The sequence below is a fragment of the Hakea prostrata genome, chromosome 5 (assembly GCF_041222555.1).
Source record: "Hakea prostrata isolate BN-2017 chromosome 5, UWA_Hpros_2, whole genome shotgun sequence".
NCBI lineage: Eukaryota > Viridiplantae > Streptophyta > Magnoliopsida > Proteales > Proteaceae > Hakea > Hakea prostrata.
In genome coordinates, this window is record NC_142604.1 from 1,245,589 (window position 1) to 1,260,222 (window position 14,634).

Below are 14,634 nucleotides of genomic sequence, written 5' to 3' on the forward strand. Positions count from 1 at the left end.
CTAGGCTGATCATATACTTTCCATAAGCTAAGCCTTCCGAAGCTGATCACGCTTTCCGAAGCTGATCATGGGTCACTCCTTCGGAGGCTGATCAATGACTTTCCGTAAGTTAGGCTTTCCATAAGCTAAGCCTTCCAAGGCTGATCAAGGAATTCTGGCAGGTCATGCTACACAAAGGTTTCTGATCAAATTACTAAGGCTCTCGTCAGCTATTTTCTAAAAACAAAAAAAACTTCTAATCACTTATTATGGTCAGTTATTCTCTCAGAAGACTTCATCAGTTGCCTACTTCTGAAAGCGTCATATCAACAAGTTTCTTGAGTAAATTAACAATCAGCTACTTGTTAAAAAGGGAAGAATCATGTAGCAATGGCAAATCAGTTGAGCAGCAGTTATAAAAAAGAGAGATTCATTGATTAGAAAATATTCATTTATGAAAATGAGAAAATCAAAAGTGATCAAAAGCAAAAAGACCAACAAAGTTAAAGTATCAAAAGTAAAGAAAAAAGAAGACTTCTGAAAATTCTTTGGAGAAGTTTTCCTCTCTAAGCAGGAGGATTGGTATCATCTTTTTTGGTGGAAGGTTCATTATTACAAATATCTTCTTCATCAGGGCTAGATGTTTCTTCTTCTGAAGAGTCCTCATCCTCAGATTCTTTTGAAGAGATTTCGAACTCAGGGTGCTTCAGATTCCAAAGATCAAAAAATTTTCTGGTAGGGAGAAAATGAGGAGGAATCACTTTGAAATCAAGATTAGGGTAAACCTTGAGGACTTCACCCCAAACTTCATCAGTGCAGACCTTTAGCACATTCTTGCAGAATCCCGGAAATCAAGATTAGGGTTGGATTGTCTTGCGCCTGGTTAGTGGCAGCAATAACAACACTGAAGGCAAGTTGATAATCATCTTGCATCCTCTTCTTCTAAAACTCAAATTGTTTCTTCTCTTATTCAAAAGCTTGTGCCATGGCTATCTTTTCCAGTGAGATTTCATCCAAATTTGCTTTCAAGCTATTCTTTTCAATTTCCAAGTTAGACTTCTCATGTGAAAGGGAATCAACAACTTGTTGTAATTGTTTGATTCCTCTTTCTAGAGTTGACCTTTTTTTGTCGACTCTTTGAAATCTCACCAGTGATTCATCTCTTTCTTTTTCAACACTTTTAGACCAGGCAATGGCCCTCTCCAATTTATATTGAGCTTCCTCCCTTTCATATTTAGCAAGCCTTTCCCTTTCCAGAGCATCATTTTTAACATCCCCATCTGCAGGAGATCCTCTTTGTGCTTCATCATAGAGGCTTTCAAATTTGAATTATCTTCCTGCAAGTCAGCACAGAGATCAAAACACAAGGCAAAACTATCCTATAAACCATCAATCTCAGAATACAACTCTTTTTCCCTCAACTGTGCAACTTCTAGTTTTCTTTTTGAATGTTTCAAGCTACTTTTGAGTTCTTGTACCTCATCAATCAACTCAAAATTTCTATTGATCAAATCCTAGTTCTCCAAGGAAAGAATTTTTTTTCACTTTCAAGAACTTCTGAAAAAGCATTGAAGGCAGCACCAAAACATCTGTAAACAGGATCAAAAGATTTAGCAAAGCAGAGATTAAAGGAGAAAATTATATCTTTGATTCAATATAAAAGGGAAATTCATTTCTTACTCCCAAGCATGAGAATAGAGCCCGAAGTCGCTCATTCCGGCTGTTTCTCTTTAATCTCGAGGGATTCTACCTTTTGTTCTCCATTCACGAGCAACTCGCCAATTCCAATTGGCAGTGATTCTTTCTTAAGTTCCAAGCAAGATCAAAGTGATCCTTAGAATCAGCAATGCTCTGAGTATCTTCCAAATGGCCAGGATCAACTGGATGAGATGCAACCATTTCAACTATCTCATTCGGATTGGGATTTAAAACGGCATCATTAGAGGCAACTTGAAAGTCAACCACTTCAGCCGCAATATTTTCTTAACTTATGGAATCAGTAGGGGGGTCAACCTACATGTTAGAAATTGGTGGAACAACATTCGGAACGTTATCTAGAATTACATTTGGAGCATTATCTCCAATTGCATCTTGAACAACATGGCGAGCTACATCTGGAAAAACATCATCTAAAATAGGAGCAGGAGGAATAACATCTAAAAAAGGTGGTGCAGCATCAGAAACATTATCAGTAGGAGCAATATTCTCCTCAGGAATATTCTCCTCAGGAGCATTCTCCTCAAGCACATTTTCAAAAGGGGGAACAAAATCATTTCCATCAAATAGTTGATCAGCTATCTGTTCAATAACTTCACTTGCAGCACGAGTGACAATCTCTTCAACCATTTTCTTCAATTGATCAAGAAAATGGTCAGAAAATTCCTCACCTTGGTTACCAGATTCAGCTACTTTCTTAGAAGGGAGTTTGCCACCATCAGAAGGATGGGCTAACACTGGAGGAGTAGAAACTTCATGATCTAGAGGCTGGGCAGGTTCAATTATTCCCTCTGCATGTTGTTCCTCTCAACACTCTCTTGGGCAAAGGGCGATGTAAGAGCCTTTTTACCTTTGCTCTTCTTGGTCGTGGTCAATTCTTGACCTGAGGAGGGACCCATGGAACGAAGTCTTCTCCTCGAGGTTCTTGCTTTTCCAACAAGATTTTCATTGACCACAACCTTGACAACTCTCACATCAAAACCTTCAACATCAGCATTTTCCTGATCAACTTTCTCCTGATCACTCTGATTTTTCTTCTCAATAATTTTCTTCTTGATACTTCTGGATTTTTTCTTTGGGGTCTCATCAGAACTTTGATCATCCGACGAACAAACAGAGGAATGCTTTCTTTTTCTCTTCTATTTCTTGGACTTGAGTTCAACCTCTTTTTCCTCATGAACAGCCTTTCGAAGCTCAGAAATGTTGGGAACTTCCCAAACCCCAATTCCTAAAGAATAAGTCTGATCAAATTAGAGGAGTATGTACACTAAAGAAAAAGAAAAAATGTAATTGGCAGAAGGCCATGACTGGCCAAATCTTCATCAGTTTGAGGTCACTCACATCAACCGGTTTTCCAGCAAGAATCATGCCCTAGGTATGTTGGTCATATTCATTGAGAATAGGACGCTGATTCAGAAGGGAGAAAGAGTCTTGAGTATGCAGACTCCACCGAAAGCGATAATTGGGAGTGGAAATGGCACAAAAGAAATATTTTTCTCTCCATTTCTTGTTGTTATGAAGAATAGAGGAATCAGAAAAAATGGAACAATTGCCTAACTCATTATCAATGCAAGTTCTCCTGGAAAAGTGAATGTAACCACGCTCACTGGAAACTTTGAGGGTATGGTAATTTCTGAAAAGGTCAACAAAGGGTGCGCCCCTTTTTTGAAGAAAAGCAAAAAAGCAGTAAATGAGTCTCCAACTGTTTGGAGTAAGTTGGCAGGGACAAATATGATAGTAATCAAGCAAAGATTGAACTATAGGAATTAGAGGGACTCCGAATCCAGACTTAAGATGACTAAGGTAAACAGCGAAGCCTCCAGGGTCAGTGGTGTAAGGATGATCAGAAGGTCCTGGAGCCCAAACCCTAGTGTTAGGGGGAAAGTAATAATCTTGCAAGTAAGAAACAATTTGGACTTCTTAATCTTGGAGGGATACCACTCTGGTCCAGCATACTTTGGATTCTTCTTCTCTTAAGTGATGTCTAAAGGCTGATAAGAAACTATTACTTCATCATGAGCATAGGGAGCAGGCTTCCAGTCTAACAGAGTTTGATCGAGGGGAAGAACACTTAGGGTTTTCTCTTGGCCACCATCCAAAGGAACTTCTGCTTAACCAGAAGAACTTGGAACCGAAGGATTGACAAAATGATCCATGAAAGAAGAAAAGAAGGGAACAAAGACTCAAAAACTAAAATGATATTTAGGGAAAACAGTGAAGTTGAAGACAACTGAAGCCTCTACTTAACAAAGATTGAAGGAAAGTTATGGAAGAAGAGAGGTGACAGAGAACAAATAAATATAGGAGTGAAGTGACGTGATTGGAAACTCTTGAATTTTGGAGGGAAGATATACGGTGATTCGGATCAATGACTGTAACTACTTAGAATCGACGTCTGAAATTAATCGTTTAATTGGGGAACAACGCAACTGGACACATGGATGACATAGGGAAGTTATGAAAAGCATTGGAATCATGCGATGGAGAGTAAGTAGCATTTGGAATCATGCGTCAGATAGAGGATAATGTCTAAAAAACCGAAGGGTTGCATTTATGAAGGGACAAAAAAGCTGACGGGTGAAGATTTTCAACAGTTTCTCAAGATGGTTTGGGGGCTGAGTACAGTTGCTTGATGATTATAGTGGCTGACTACTTTCCCAAGAGGATGAAAACCCATTTTTTAACGAGGGTTAGATCGTAAACCAACATTTGGATTTACAATGATTTGGAAATCCAAAATTACAGTTTCGGAAATTAACTTCGACGTCATTGGAAGTTCAAACGTTGACGAGCCAAAACTTTGCCACATGGAGGATAAGATCAAAAATCAACAACGTGGGTCAACAGTTTAAAAGAAAGCAGTTAACTTCGAAAGACAAATGCAAAAGGAGCGGCTCTGATTGAATCCAGTATCCATTGATTGATCTCTCTAGCTGAGTTGAATTGGACGATACCCAATGAACTCCCAAGATCAAATGATGAGCTCAGGATTCTAATGAGCTCTACAAAGCTATAGATTGATCTCAGAATCTTTGATGAACCCGTTTGATCAAAGGATGAGCTCAGAAGTTTCTGATGAACTCTCTCAACTGAAGGATGAACTTAGCGTCCAAATAATCCCTCATAACTGGAGATGAGCTCAAGTACTGTACAATTCTCATAGCTTATGTTAGACCAAGAAATGAGTCAAAGATGATCAAACAAGAAACAGTTCGGCTGATCAGAGGAAAAACTTAAACATCCTGATCAGAGTTTCAATTCGATTTCAACCTGATCAGCAGGCTTGGGGGCTCATGTTGTGAATAAATTACCCCAACGCTGGGTCATACTGGTTCGACCAGATTCAACCAGAGTTACCAGTCATATTATGGGTCCGCCTGAAAATTAGACAAGGGGCAAGTCATGACCATCCGATCCGAACTTTCCATCCGATGGTTATCAACAATGAAGAGTCACGTGGGAAATCTATAAATAGGGACGAAACACACGCAAAAAGTAACACATTTAAATTCTCAAAAAGACTTACACTCTTCCACTTATTTTCCATTAAAGTTCTTCAGAAGCTCTCAGGGAGCTCTGAAGCATTTATTTAGATCAATTACTGACTTAATCGTCGGAGACAGAACGCTGATCCAGCTGGTCGGCTCCATTTCTAACAGAATCGTTCGTTTTATAGGAAGTGTGAGTTCGAACCAGATCGATTAAGATCTGATTGTTTGGTGTGAGATTCTCAGTTCACAGACCCCGAAGAAATCTGCACCAACAAGGTACATCGATCACTGTATGGTTTTACAAATTCTTTTTCTTTCTGGGAACAATAATAAGGGCTTGGGGATAAGGAGAAACTGAAAGGCAATGAAATGCTACCACAAGAGAAAAAAATTAAAACTTGATCGGGCAAAAGTAAATGTCAGTATTCCGGCAATATAAAAGACCTCGAGAAAATATTAAGAAGTTAAATTCTCCATTTCAGCTTCCTTCCACATTCACTAGCTACTAATATACGTACGGGAGGGTTGGAAGAATTGAATCAGAAGTTCCATAGATATGAAGGATGGAGATGGAGATCACAGCCATTGTCGACGTCATCGACATCAACCATATCAAAAGTTGCATATGCAGTTGCATGAGATGAAGAAGCATTTGGTTGTGGCGGTGGAAAGTACTGTGTAGAGTAATCTGGAATCTGAGAAAACACTCCAAAATCTGACATTCCTTCATGTTGGAACGAGTCGTAGAACGACCAGTCGATTGACATATCACTCTCTCCAGCTGCTGCTCCTCCGTCCAACTTCGACGACGGAGATGCGTACTCCGACGTGGGTTGCGAATGTGGAAGAAGATCTTGATCTTGCGGCGGCGACTCTGAGTGTTCGTTAGCATACTTGGCGGCAGCTTCTCGAATTTGAAGGTGTGAGAGTGACTCTGCTCCTGGTATCTCCGGAGCGCTGTTGGGGAAATTGAAACTGGCGTTGCGGCCACGCAAGCAGAATAGGGCAGCATCGAAAGCTCTCGCTGCTTTCTCTGGTGTGTTGTAAGAGCCTAACCATATCCGTTCTCTGCTGTTTGGTAGCCTGATTTCTGATACCCATTTCCCCCACTTCCTTTTTCTCACTCCCTTGTATTTGGTAGAGTCACTAGATCTTTCTGCTGCTGCTGCTGCTGCTGCTGCTGCTGCTGCTGCTGCGTCAGAAGGTTTCACCATGGTTCAGCTGCTGTTACTACTCGTGTTCTTGAATCGAGAATCCAGAGACGAAAGGGGAGAAGAATCTGTGTCGTGTTTGTGTTGCCAGGGTGTGTTGATGGTGGGGGAGGAAAGAAAGGAATGACGGCTCTAATATAAAGGTTTGGATGATGTCCAGCGGAACCGGAGAAAAAGAAGAATGAAGTCCCAAGGCGTGTACTTGGGGGGACACGTGGCGTCAGGCTCTAATATATGTAGCACGTTGATCTCTCTTCTAGGCGTCGTTTCTTCAGGTGTGTGAGTGTCCTTACTTTAATATCCGACCCTAGATACTTAAAAAAATGATATCCAATGTCATTTCATTTGTTAGTCCAGGCTTCAAAGGAAAAAGAAAAGTATTTATTAATTGATTCTTCTTTGCGTTCTTTGGTAAAAAAATTATTTATTAATTATGTATATGATAAAGAATTGACTAACTATTTAAGTTTGTCCCCAACTCCCTCCAAAAAAATTATTTATTAATTATATATACGATAAAAAAAAAATTGGTTAACTATTTCAATTTACCCCGTCCCCCTCTAAAAAAAATAAAAAGAATTGGTTGATTATTTGAATTTGCCCCACCTCCCTTAAAAAAAATAACTTTTTAACCTAATGGAATGCCTATTTGAGTTTACCCTGCCGACCTGCCTTCAAAAAAAAATAGTTTTTTAATCAAATGGAATACTGCCTACATCTTTATACTAAAGTAGGAATGTAAGGTTAGATTGGACTATGCCAAAAGGTATCTTAAACTAGGGGTTTAACTGAAAGTATTTTTTTTATTTAACTTGTTGACTTTTACATGACTATTTTAAATTAAAAAATTAATCAAAAGATGTAAAATATAATTTTTACTTAACTTGTTGACTTTTACATGACTATCTTGATTTTATGATCAGATTTTTGGCATTATTTTTTATTTTATTTTTGGTAATTGAAATTTTGGCCTTGTTGACTTTGCATTATTAAGGAGTGTGAATGTTTTTGTCGGAAGAGTTCTTCCAATAAATACACTTTATCACCTACGAGCATGTAAATATGTAATATTCTAATCCAGTGTTATGATAAATCTAATGATTAACTTTAGATTAAATGCCTATTGATTGAATACTTATTGAGAGATTCACTCTAAAAGGGACCAGCAATCATAAAAGCCTTGCAACAGGGGGGAAAAACGGCCCTGCATTTTGTGGGTAGTGCAGGTGGATTCGTGTCGGATTTTTGTCCGCTAAGGTTCTGACATCCTCCGGTTTCCCCCTGTTCTGCATTGGATATTTGACATGTATTAAATTCTAATCCGACAGTCGAAAACACTCCATTTTCAAAATCAGGAGTTGAGGTTGAACAAGCTTCTTCTTCCCTCTTCTTCAATTTTTCCCTATTCCCAGATCCGTTCGGCTGCCACTGTTCTTCCATTTGAAGACCTTCTTCACCATCTTTCCTCACGATTCACCCGATTATCTCATCTTCCCTCTTCTTTGGTTTGTTCGGGCTGCCGCTGTTCTTCCATTTGAAGACCTTCTTCACCATCTTTCCTCACGATTCACCCGATTATCTCATCTTCCCTCTTCTTTGGTTTGTTCGGGCTGCCGCTATTCTTCCATTTGAAGACCTCAGATGCCATCGTTCCTCACAAATCTCCCGATTATTTCCTACGGCTTCAAGCATCACCTACACTTTAGTTGCAATATCAAAAGGTGAAGAAGTTCTGCAACTCTCGACCTCTCTACCAGGTAGACTCGCTTTTTTATTTCTTTCCCAAACAAAGAACAGAGAAATGAAAACAGCGGCACACTCAAGGGTTGCCATCGTTCCTCACAAACCCGATTAAAGCAACTGTTAATTCACGTAGCTCATCACTCAATTATCATATATAGGATATCCATTATCATATATTGTTATGATTTACCCAATAAAATCTCTCAATGCTTCGCTTTTTTCTGAAATTTCATTAATTAAAAACAGAGAGAAACAGAGTCTCGATAAGATGGTTGTTTATCATCTTAAAAACAAACCATTTAACTAAATTGTTTATATACTTATACCCACCACGTATTTGTTTATATTCCCACATAAGTATGCCAAACGAAAATGTGGTTGAACTTGTTAGAGCAGATTATCTGTTTTGGGTAAGAGTCATTTCTTTTTGTAGTTTTGCTTTGGCTTGAAATTAATGTATATTGATTGGTGCACTTTCGTTGTTCTCTCTTCCTTTTTCTAATATCTTTTCTCTCTTCTCTTTGTGAAGCACTGGTTATAACTTACAGGTTCTAGGATTGTTTACGGGTTGATAGCATAACTTTGGGCAAATTTCTCAGTAATCTTTCAATGGGACATGATGTTGTGGTAAAAGAAGAAATTATTCTCCCATTGGTATTATGAGAAAGAATTGTAACCTATTCTGTTGTATACTATGGATTTTTATTTGTTCTCTCATCTTCTTGAACTTTCCATTTAAAATTCAATGGTGATTGAGAGTGTTGATTGATATGTGAATATTAAATCTTTTTTTAACCTTGTTGTTATATGTGAACTGGGGAAGCCCCTAGAATATTAATAATTGAAACTAAGAGAATTTTAATAACCTGCCTTACTCCATCATCTAACATCTTATCTGTACATTAGACTGTTCTGCCATTTCTGTGTGTTTTCTTGAGCAGCTGACCTTTATTTTAGTCATATCCTTCTACTATGAATTATTGTTTTCTCTTCCTTCCATTTTATTTCTTATGTTGTTCTTACACTCTTCTCTATGCTTATTCTTCCAATTTTTTCCTGTATGTTTGAGTTTCTTTAAGCTTATAAGCTCTGCTTTGTTTCTAGGCGATGCTAATTGTCTTGGGATCGAGTTGAATTGGTGGAACCATTGTTGGACCATAATAGAATAATACTCTAAGAACTAGAGATATATCCCTGTGGGGAAGGATGAGATATAAGATTTAAATATGGAATTATTCTAATATTCATAGAAATGCAGATTAGCAAGAATTTCAGTTTCCATTAGAAATTCATATATGAAGAGAGAACAAAGTCAGAAAAAAGTTGAAGAATTAGAGGGAAATGTTAGAATTAGAAAATGGGAAGAACAAAGAAGAAGAGGAAAGATAATACATTTTAAAAGCAGAAGAAATATGATGTGGCATACCAATTGTATTTCTAGTTCTCAAAAGCTACGAAGTTCTTAGGAAAAGGGCTTCATATTAGATTTCATTACTCTCCAGTCAATAAGTGTGTATGTGGATATAAACTTTTAAATTTCAAAGCATAGTGGCATGTGAAATGATATACTATTTTTTCCCCCAAAGCATGGGCTGTGAGAATATTTCTATCCAAGATCGTATAGATCGACTAAAAACACCTTAGTATGATAATGACACAAGATGATGATGAGCATACCTTTCTATGGTTCTATTAGAGACGAAGCGCAGCGGAATATCTTCTTTATGTCTCCCACTAGGAACAAACTTGAGGTGGAAGTTGATTCTATGATCAACTTGATGTTGGATCTTCTCCTCTAGACTCCTCCCTATTCACTGGCTTGATGGTATATCCTTTGTGACTAAGCAGATGTGATTGTGATTATGATTAGGGTTAGAGGAGGGACCTAGCATCCTTTATATAGGCAAATCCGTTAGATCGTCCATCAAGATCTAACGGTTCCTATTAGCCCACACTAGCCACTCCATATAAGAGTTCTAGTAACCGTATATTACCCATATCAGACCAATAAGAAACCAAATCAAAGTGTAACACAATCAATGAAGCCCACCTTATGTGAAATATTCAATTAATATTCTAACATGGGCTGCTATATTACTACTTAGTATGTTCATGGTTTCAACAAGGCTGGTGAAATTGGTGTTTTACGCCTCCAAATTCTGTAGCCCAAAAGGTTAATCCTTCCGTTGGTTAGTCGCTAAATTGAGGTGCTTAGCCTTGTATCCTTATTGAGATGGACAAATGTTAGAGGGGTGTATATCCTTGGAAAAAGTACCAGATCGTGTAATGTCAAAGGAATTGTGGTATCTAAATGATGTTTGCTACCATGACCTAACTGAAATTGATCGAATAAGACTCTTGATTGATGGTGGGTGCTCAAAGTCCCAATTGGCTTGGTCATGACAAATTTATCCAAGGTACTTTTGCCTCTGCCTCAAATAAATCTGACTTTGTTTGCATTTAAATTGATTTGTCAATTCTGTAGATTTCTCTCTTTTGTGAATCAATTCTAAGACCCCAAACAAGTTGTTATATAGGGCCAGGCCCCCAGAGACCCAACGAACTCCCTTCCCTTCATACATGGGTTATTCCTAAACTACCTTCACATGGTATCCTAACAGAAAGCATTTGGGCTAAGCCAAGACCTCACCTGGCATGGCTGCAAGGGTTTTGGTTCCTTTATTCTGATTTTGCATCTTTACATGTTAAATTTAAGTGAAGGAATTCCGAATGAAATCTAGAATACTATGGCAACTGATCCAAGTCAGTAAGTAATTCTCTTAAGAGGATTGTTTTCTTCAACTTTTTCTTTTTCTCAGGTTAAGAAATTTGGAGTTAAATTCAATAATATGTAATCTTTTCCAGACTCACTCTTGGTTTTTAACATAACTGGTTCGACATATATTTCAAAACACTTCAATAAGATGATAGTTGTTACAGACTTCAATAACATGATAATTGTGACAGATGTGTTTCACACGGATTAAATGAGACCTCAAGTAGAACACTGTTGCCATTTTGCAGAAGATATCGAGGTGCAGAGAGTTAATAAACTAGATCGTTACATTTGATGATAAATAACTAATTTGTGTTGTGATTTTTAGGTGTATGGCCAATCTTGGAAACTTGACTGTTGTAAGGAATGACATGGTGGTTTGAGTTACAAGACCAGTAAGAGCCTAAGCTGAAATGTTGGTTAATCCATCTATTTTGGTCTTCTTATAAGGCTATTGTGATTACTGGGAAACCAATGGTTTTGAGAAGTTCATGCATATCAACAAAGTGGACAGGGAAGATTTTAAAGAGTAAGTGATAGGGTTGGGAATAGATTGGGAGTAACTTAAGCTTTAGTCCCTTTATAGTGAGAGTAATGAGGGGTAATCTTTTTTTCTTTTTTTAATTTGGTTCTTCTACTTGTATGTGATGTAGTTCGTTGGGTCATCACGATCTGGGATATAAGTATATAACTAAGAAGAAACCAAATGAGAGAGAGAGAGGGTCAAAATAGAAGCCAAAGCATAAAAACAAAAACATGTAAGTGAACTGGTAACCCTATCTTATATATCCTCAGCTGGGGCCCTTCCAAACAAATAAAGATAAAAGCATAAAAAGAGAAGAACACCATTAATCACATACTTGAGTAGGTTTAGCTAAACTGAATCGTGGTTCCAAAGGCTGTGTAGTTCTTAGATAAATGAGTCTTTAGCTCAATTGGAAGAGCACATGGGGTCACACCCATGAGATGGTGGTTCAAGTCCACCAAGACTCGGATTGAATTTTCCTTTCATTTTTCTTTTCAGAGCAGCAAAAAGGTAAGTCTCAAAAATACTTTTATACTTCATTTGTCTAACCAAAGATCATATTGAAAAATAAATATCCAATCAAATGGTATGATGGCTATCTAAAAGATTATACTAGATATTCACATAAAATAGAACCAAGTAAAGATCTGAGAGACCTACAAAGATATTGAATTTTAGTGGAATCGAACCACCATCTCATGGGTGGACCCATGTGCTCTTCCATTTGAGCTAAAGATTCACCTACCTACATAAAGAGTGTGAAAGAGTATGTTCATCGAATAGGGAGAACTGGTCGTGCTGGTAAGTTGGGCGTAGCTACTGCATTCTTCAATGATGGGAACAAACCTTTGGCAAAGCCATTGCAAGAACTCATGAAAGAAGCAAACCAGGAGGTTCCTCCTTGGCTCACCAAATATGCTGAAAGACCATTTCACAGTAGCAGTGGGGGAAGGGGCCGCAGATATGGTGGTAACCCCAGATTTGGAGGCCATGATTATCATGGAGATTCCATTTCAAGAGGTGGTAGGTATCACTCAAGTTCATATGGGGGTGGCAGTGATTTAGCAACTGCTGGTACGCATGCTGCCCCACTTCATGGATATGTCTTTGAACATGGGTCTATTGTTGCTACTGGTTGGGATTAAATCTAGCAATATACCTATGCTCTCCCTGTGGTCTTCCTTTCATGAAGCTTCTAAAAACAGCATATTAGGATACGGTACGTACATAATCTAGTACAAGAACATACTAGTAGTCATGAAAAGCTAACAACAGAATGGAAATAGACCCACACAGGGAATCTGGGTTAGTCCATGTTTAGGGGCGCAGGATTTACCACCTGAATGTGTGTAGTAACCAAATTCAGAACTATCTAGTCATTCCTAGACATGTTCCTTTCACTGTTGCCTGTTTCTCCTCCACGTACAAGAGCACAAATTTTCTTGAGGACGATATAGAAATACAAGTTCTCTAGAAGTAACAGTTGCCTTAGTTATGGCTGGCCATGACAGCCTTACAAAATTAATTTTCTGATTCAGTAAATTATTCTATACCATCAAATCTGAGCCTAACTGTCATGTATTTGCAGAAAAGCATTGCATCACCTGGCCAATGGCGGACCCAGGATGCAATAGTGGGGGGGGCCGAAGAATGAAAGCCAGTAACCTTCCTATTTGGGGTCCCACCGCTAAATTATTTTATTAAATTCAAGAATAGACTCATATATATTTTGTGGGGCCCACACATATTTGAAAAAATGATAAATTATTGATAATGATATATTTTTTTTCGACAAAATATAAGTAAAATTAAAGCAACAATATAAAAAAATATATACACATGACTTCAACCCTAAAAAGTTAAATGCAAACCAAAATTTTCATTGGTAGGAGATGTAAACCAAAAATTTTTTTTAGGTAAGAGATACAAATCAATGGTAGTTAGTTACCTACTAACTATAGACATTTTATTCACAATACAAAATCAAATAACAAAAATTGCAGAAGAAATAAAAAACATAGAATATAAAATCAAATTAAAAAGAATAACAAAATAAAAGAGAAAAAAAAAAAGAAACAATGAATAAATTGAGAAAGAGAAAGAGACTTAATTGTGGAGTATATTTTTTTCCAAATTTTCTTAAGCCACGCTCATAGAAGGGGAAGAGAATAAATAGGAAAAAAAGAGGATAGAGGAGAGGAGATAAGATAATAAATAGGGATGAAGAGTTAGTTTTTAATTAGAAATAATATTTTGATTTTTGAATACCTAATAAGATTTTTTTTTTCAAAAATTTCCTTTAACCCACGTTTATAGAAACATAAGAGAATAAATAGGAATAAAAGACGAGAGAGAAGAGAGGGGAGAATAAATAGGGATTGATGGATTATTTTTTTTTATTAGGAATGACATTTATACCCATCATTTTACATTTAAAAATTGTCCACAATATTGGGGGGGGGGCCAAATAGTGACATTTCACATGGAAGAGAAAAAACCGGAAAAATTAAAGGAATTGGGGAATATGGATAAAATTTAAAAAAATCCGGGGGGGGCCATGGCCCCCTCCGGCCCCTTCATGGGTCCGCCCCTGCACCTGGCAGAGGTATATTGGCCATGGCTGAATCAAATGCAATTTGTGGGAAGAGATTGGCCTCGATTGGTCTTGAAAACACAGAGGCTAACCGCCAAGTACAGAACACTCCTTGTCTCTGTTCCGGGTTTGGGCCAGTACATTTCAGGAGCAATCCTGTTTGAGGAAACACTCTATCAGTCTACAGTAGATGGTAAGAAAATGGTGGATGTTCTCAAGGACCAGAACATAATGCCAGGAATCAAGGTTGACAAGGTAAGGAAATGAATGAAACAATGAATCAATGACAAACAGCTACATGAAAATGAACCATATGCATGATCATAACAATAGGCATGCATATAGACATAAATCTTTCTATTAAAGTTGTTGGCCCCTTTGTCATGTTTATGATTCTATACCATTTTCATATGTAGGGACTGGTGCCACTGGCTGGATCAAACGATGAATCATGGTGCCAAGGACTCGATGGTCTGGCATCTCGTTGTGCAGCATACTATGAGCAAGGAGCACGCTTTGCCAAACGGAGAATACACATAAAAGCTTCTAGGAGTAACATCCTACTTTCTATTTCTACACTTCTATATGCAAATGCTGAT

General features: G+C 37.8%; 1 protein-coding gene across 1 annotated transcript; it reads right to left on the bottom strand.

Moving 5' to 3' along the window:
• Positions 1-5,725: 5,725 nt before the first annotated feature.
• On the bottom strand, positions 5,726-6,400 carry LOC149014286 (uncharacterized). The gene has a single exon (XM_089155236.1). It carries the CDS (start codon positions 6,398-6,400, stop codon positions 5,726-5,728), a length of 675 nt encoding a protein of 224 aa, XP_089011362.1.
• Between the last annotated feature and the right edge of the window lie 8,234 nt (positions 6,401-14,634).

Excerpts from the sequence above, each read along its gene's own strand:
- LOC149014286 (XM_089155236.1), bottom strand. The coding sequence starts at position 6,400 with ATGGTGAAACCTTCTGACGCAGCAGCAGCAGCAGCAGCAGCAGCAGCA.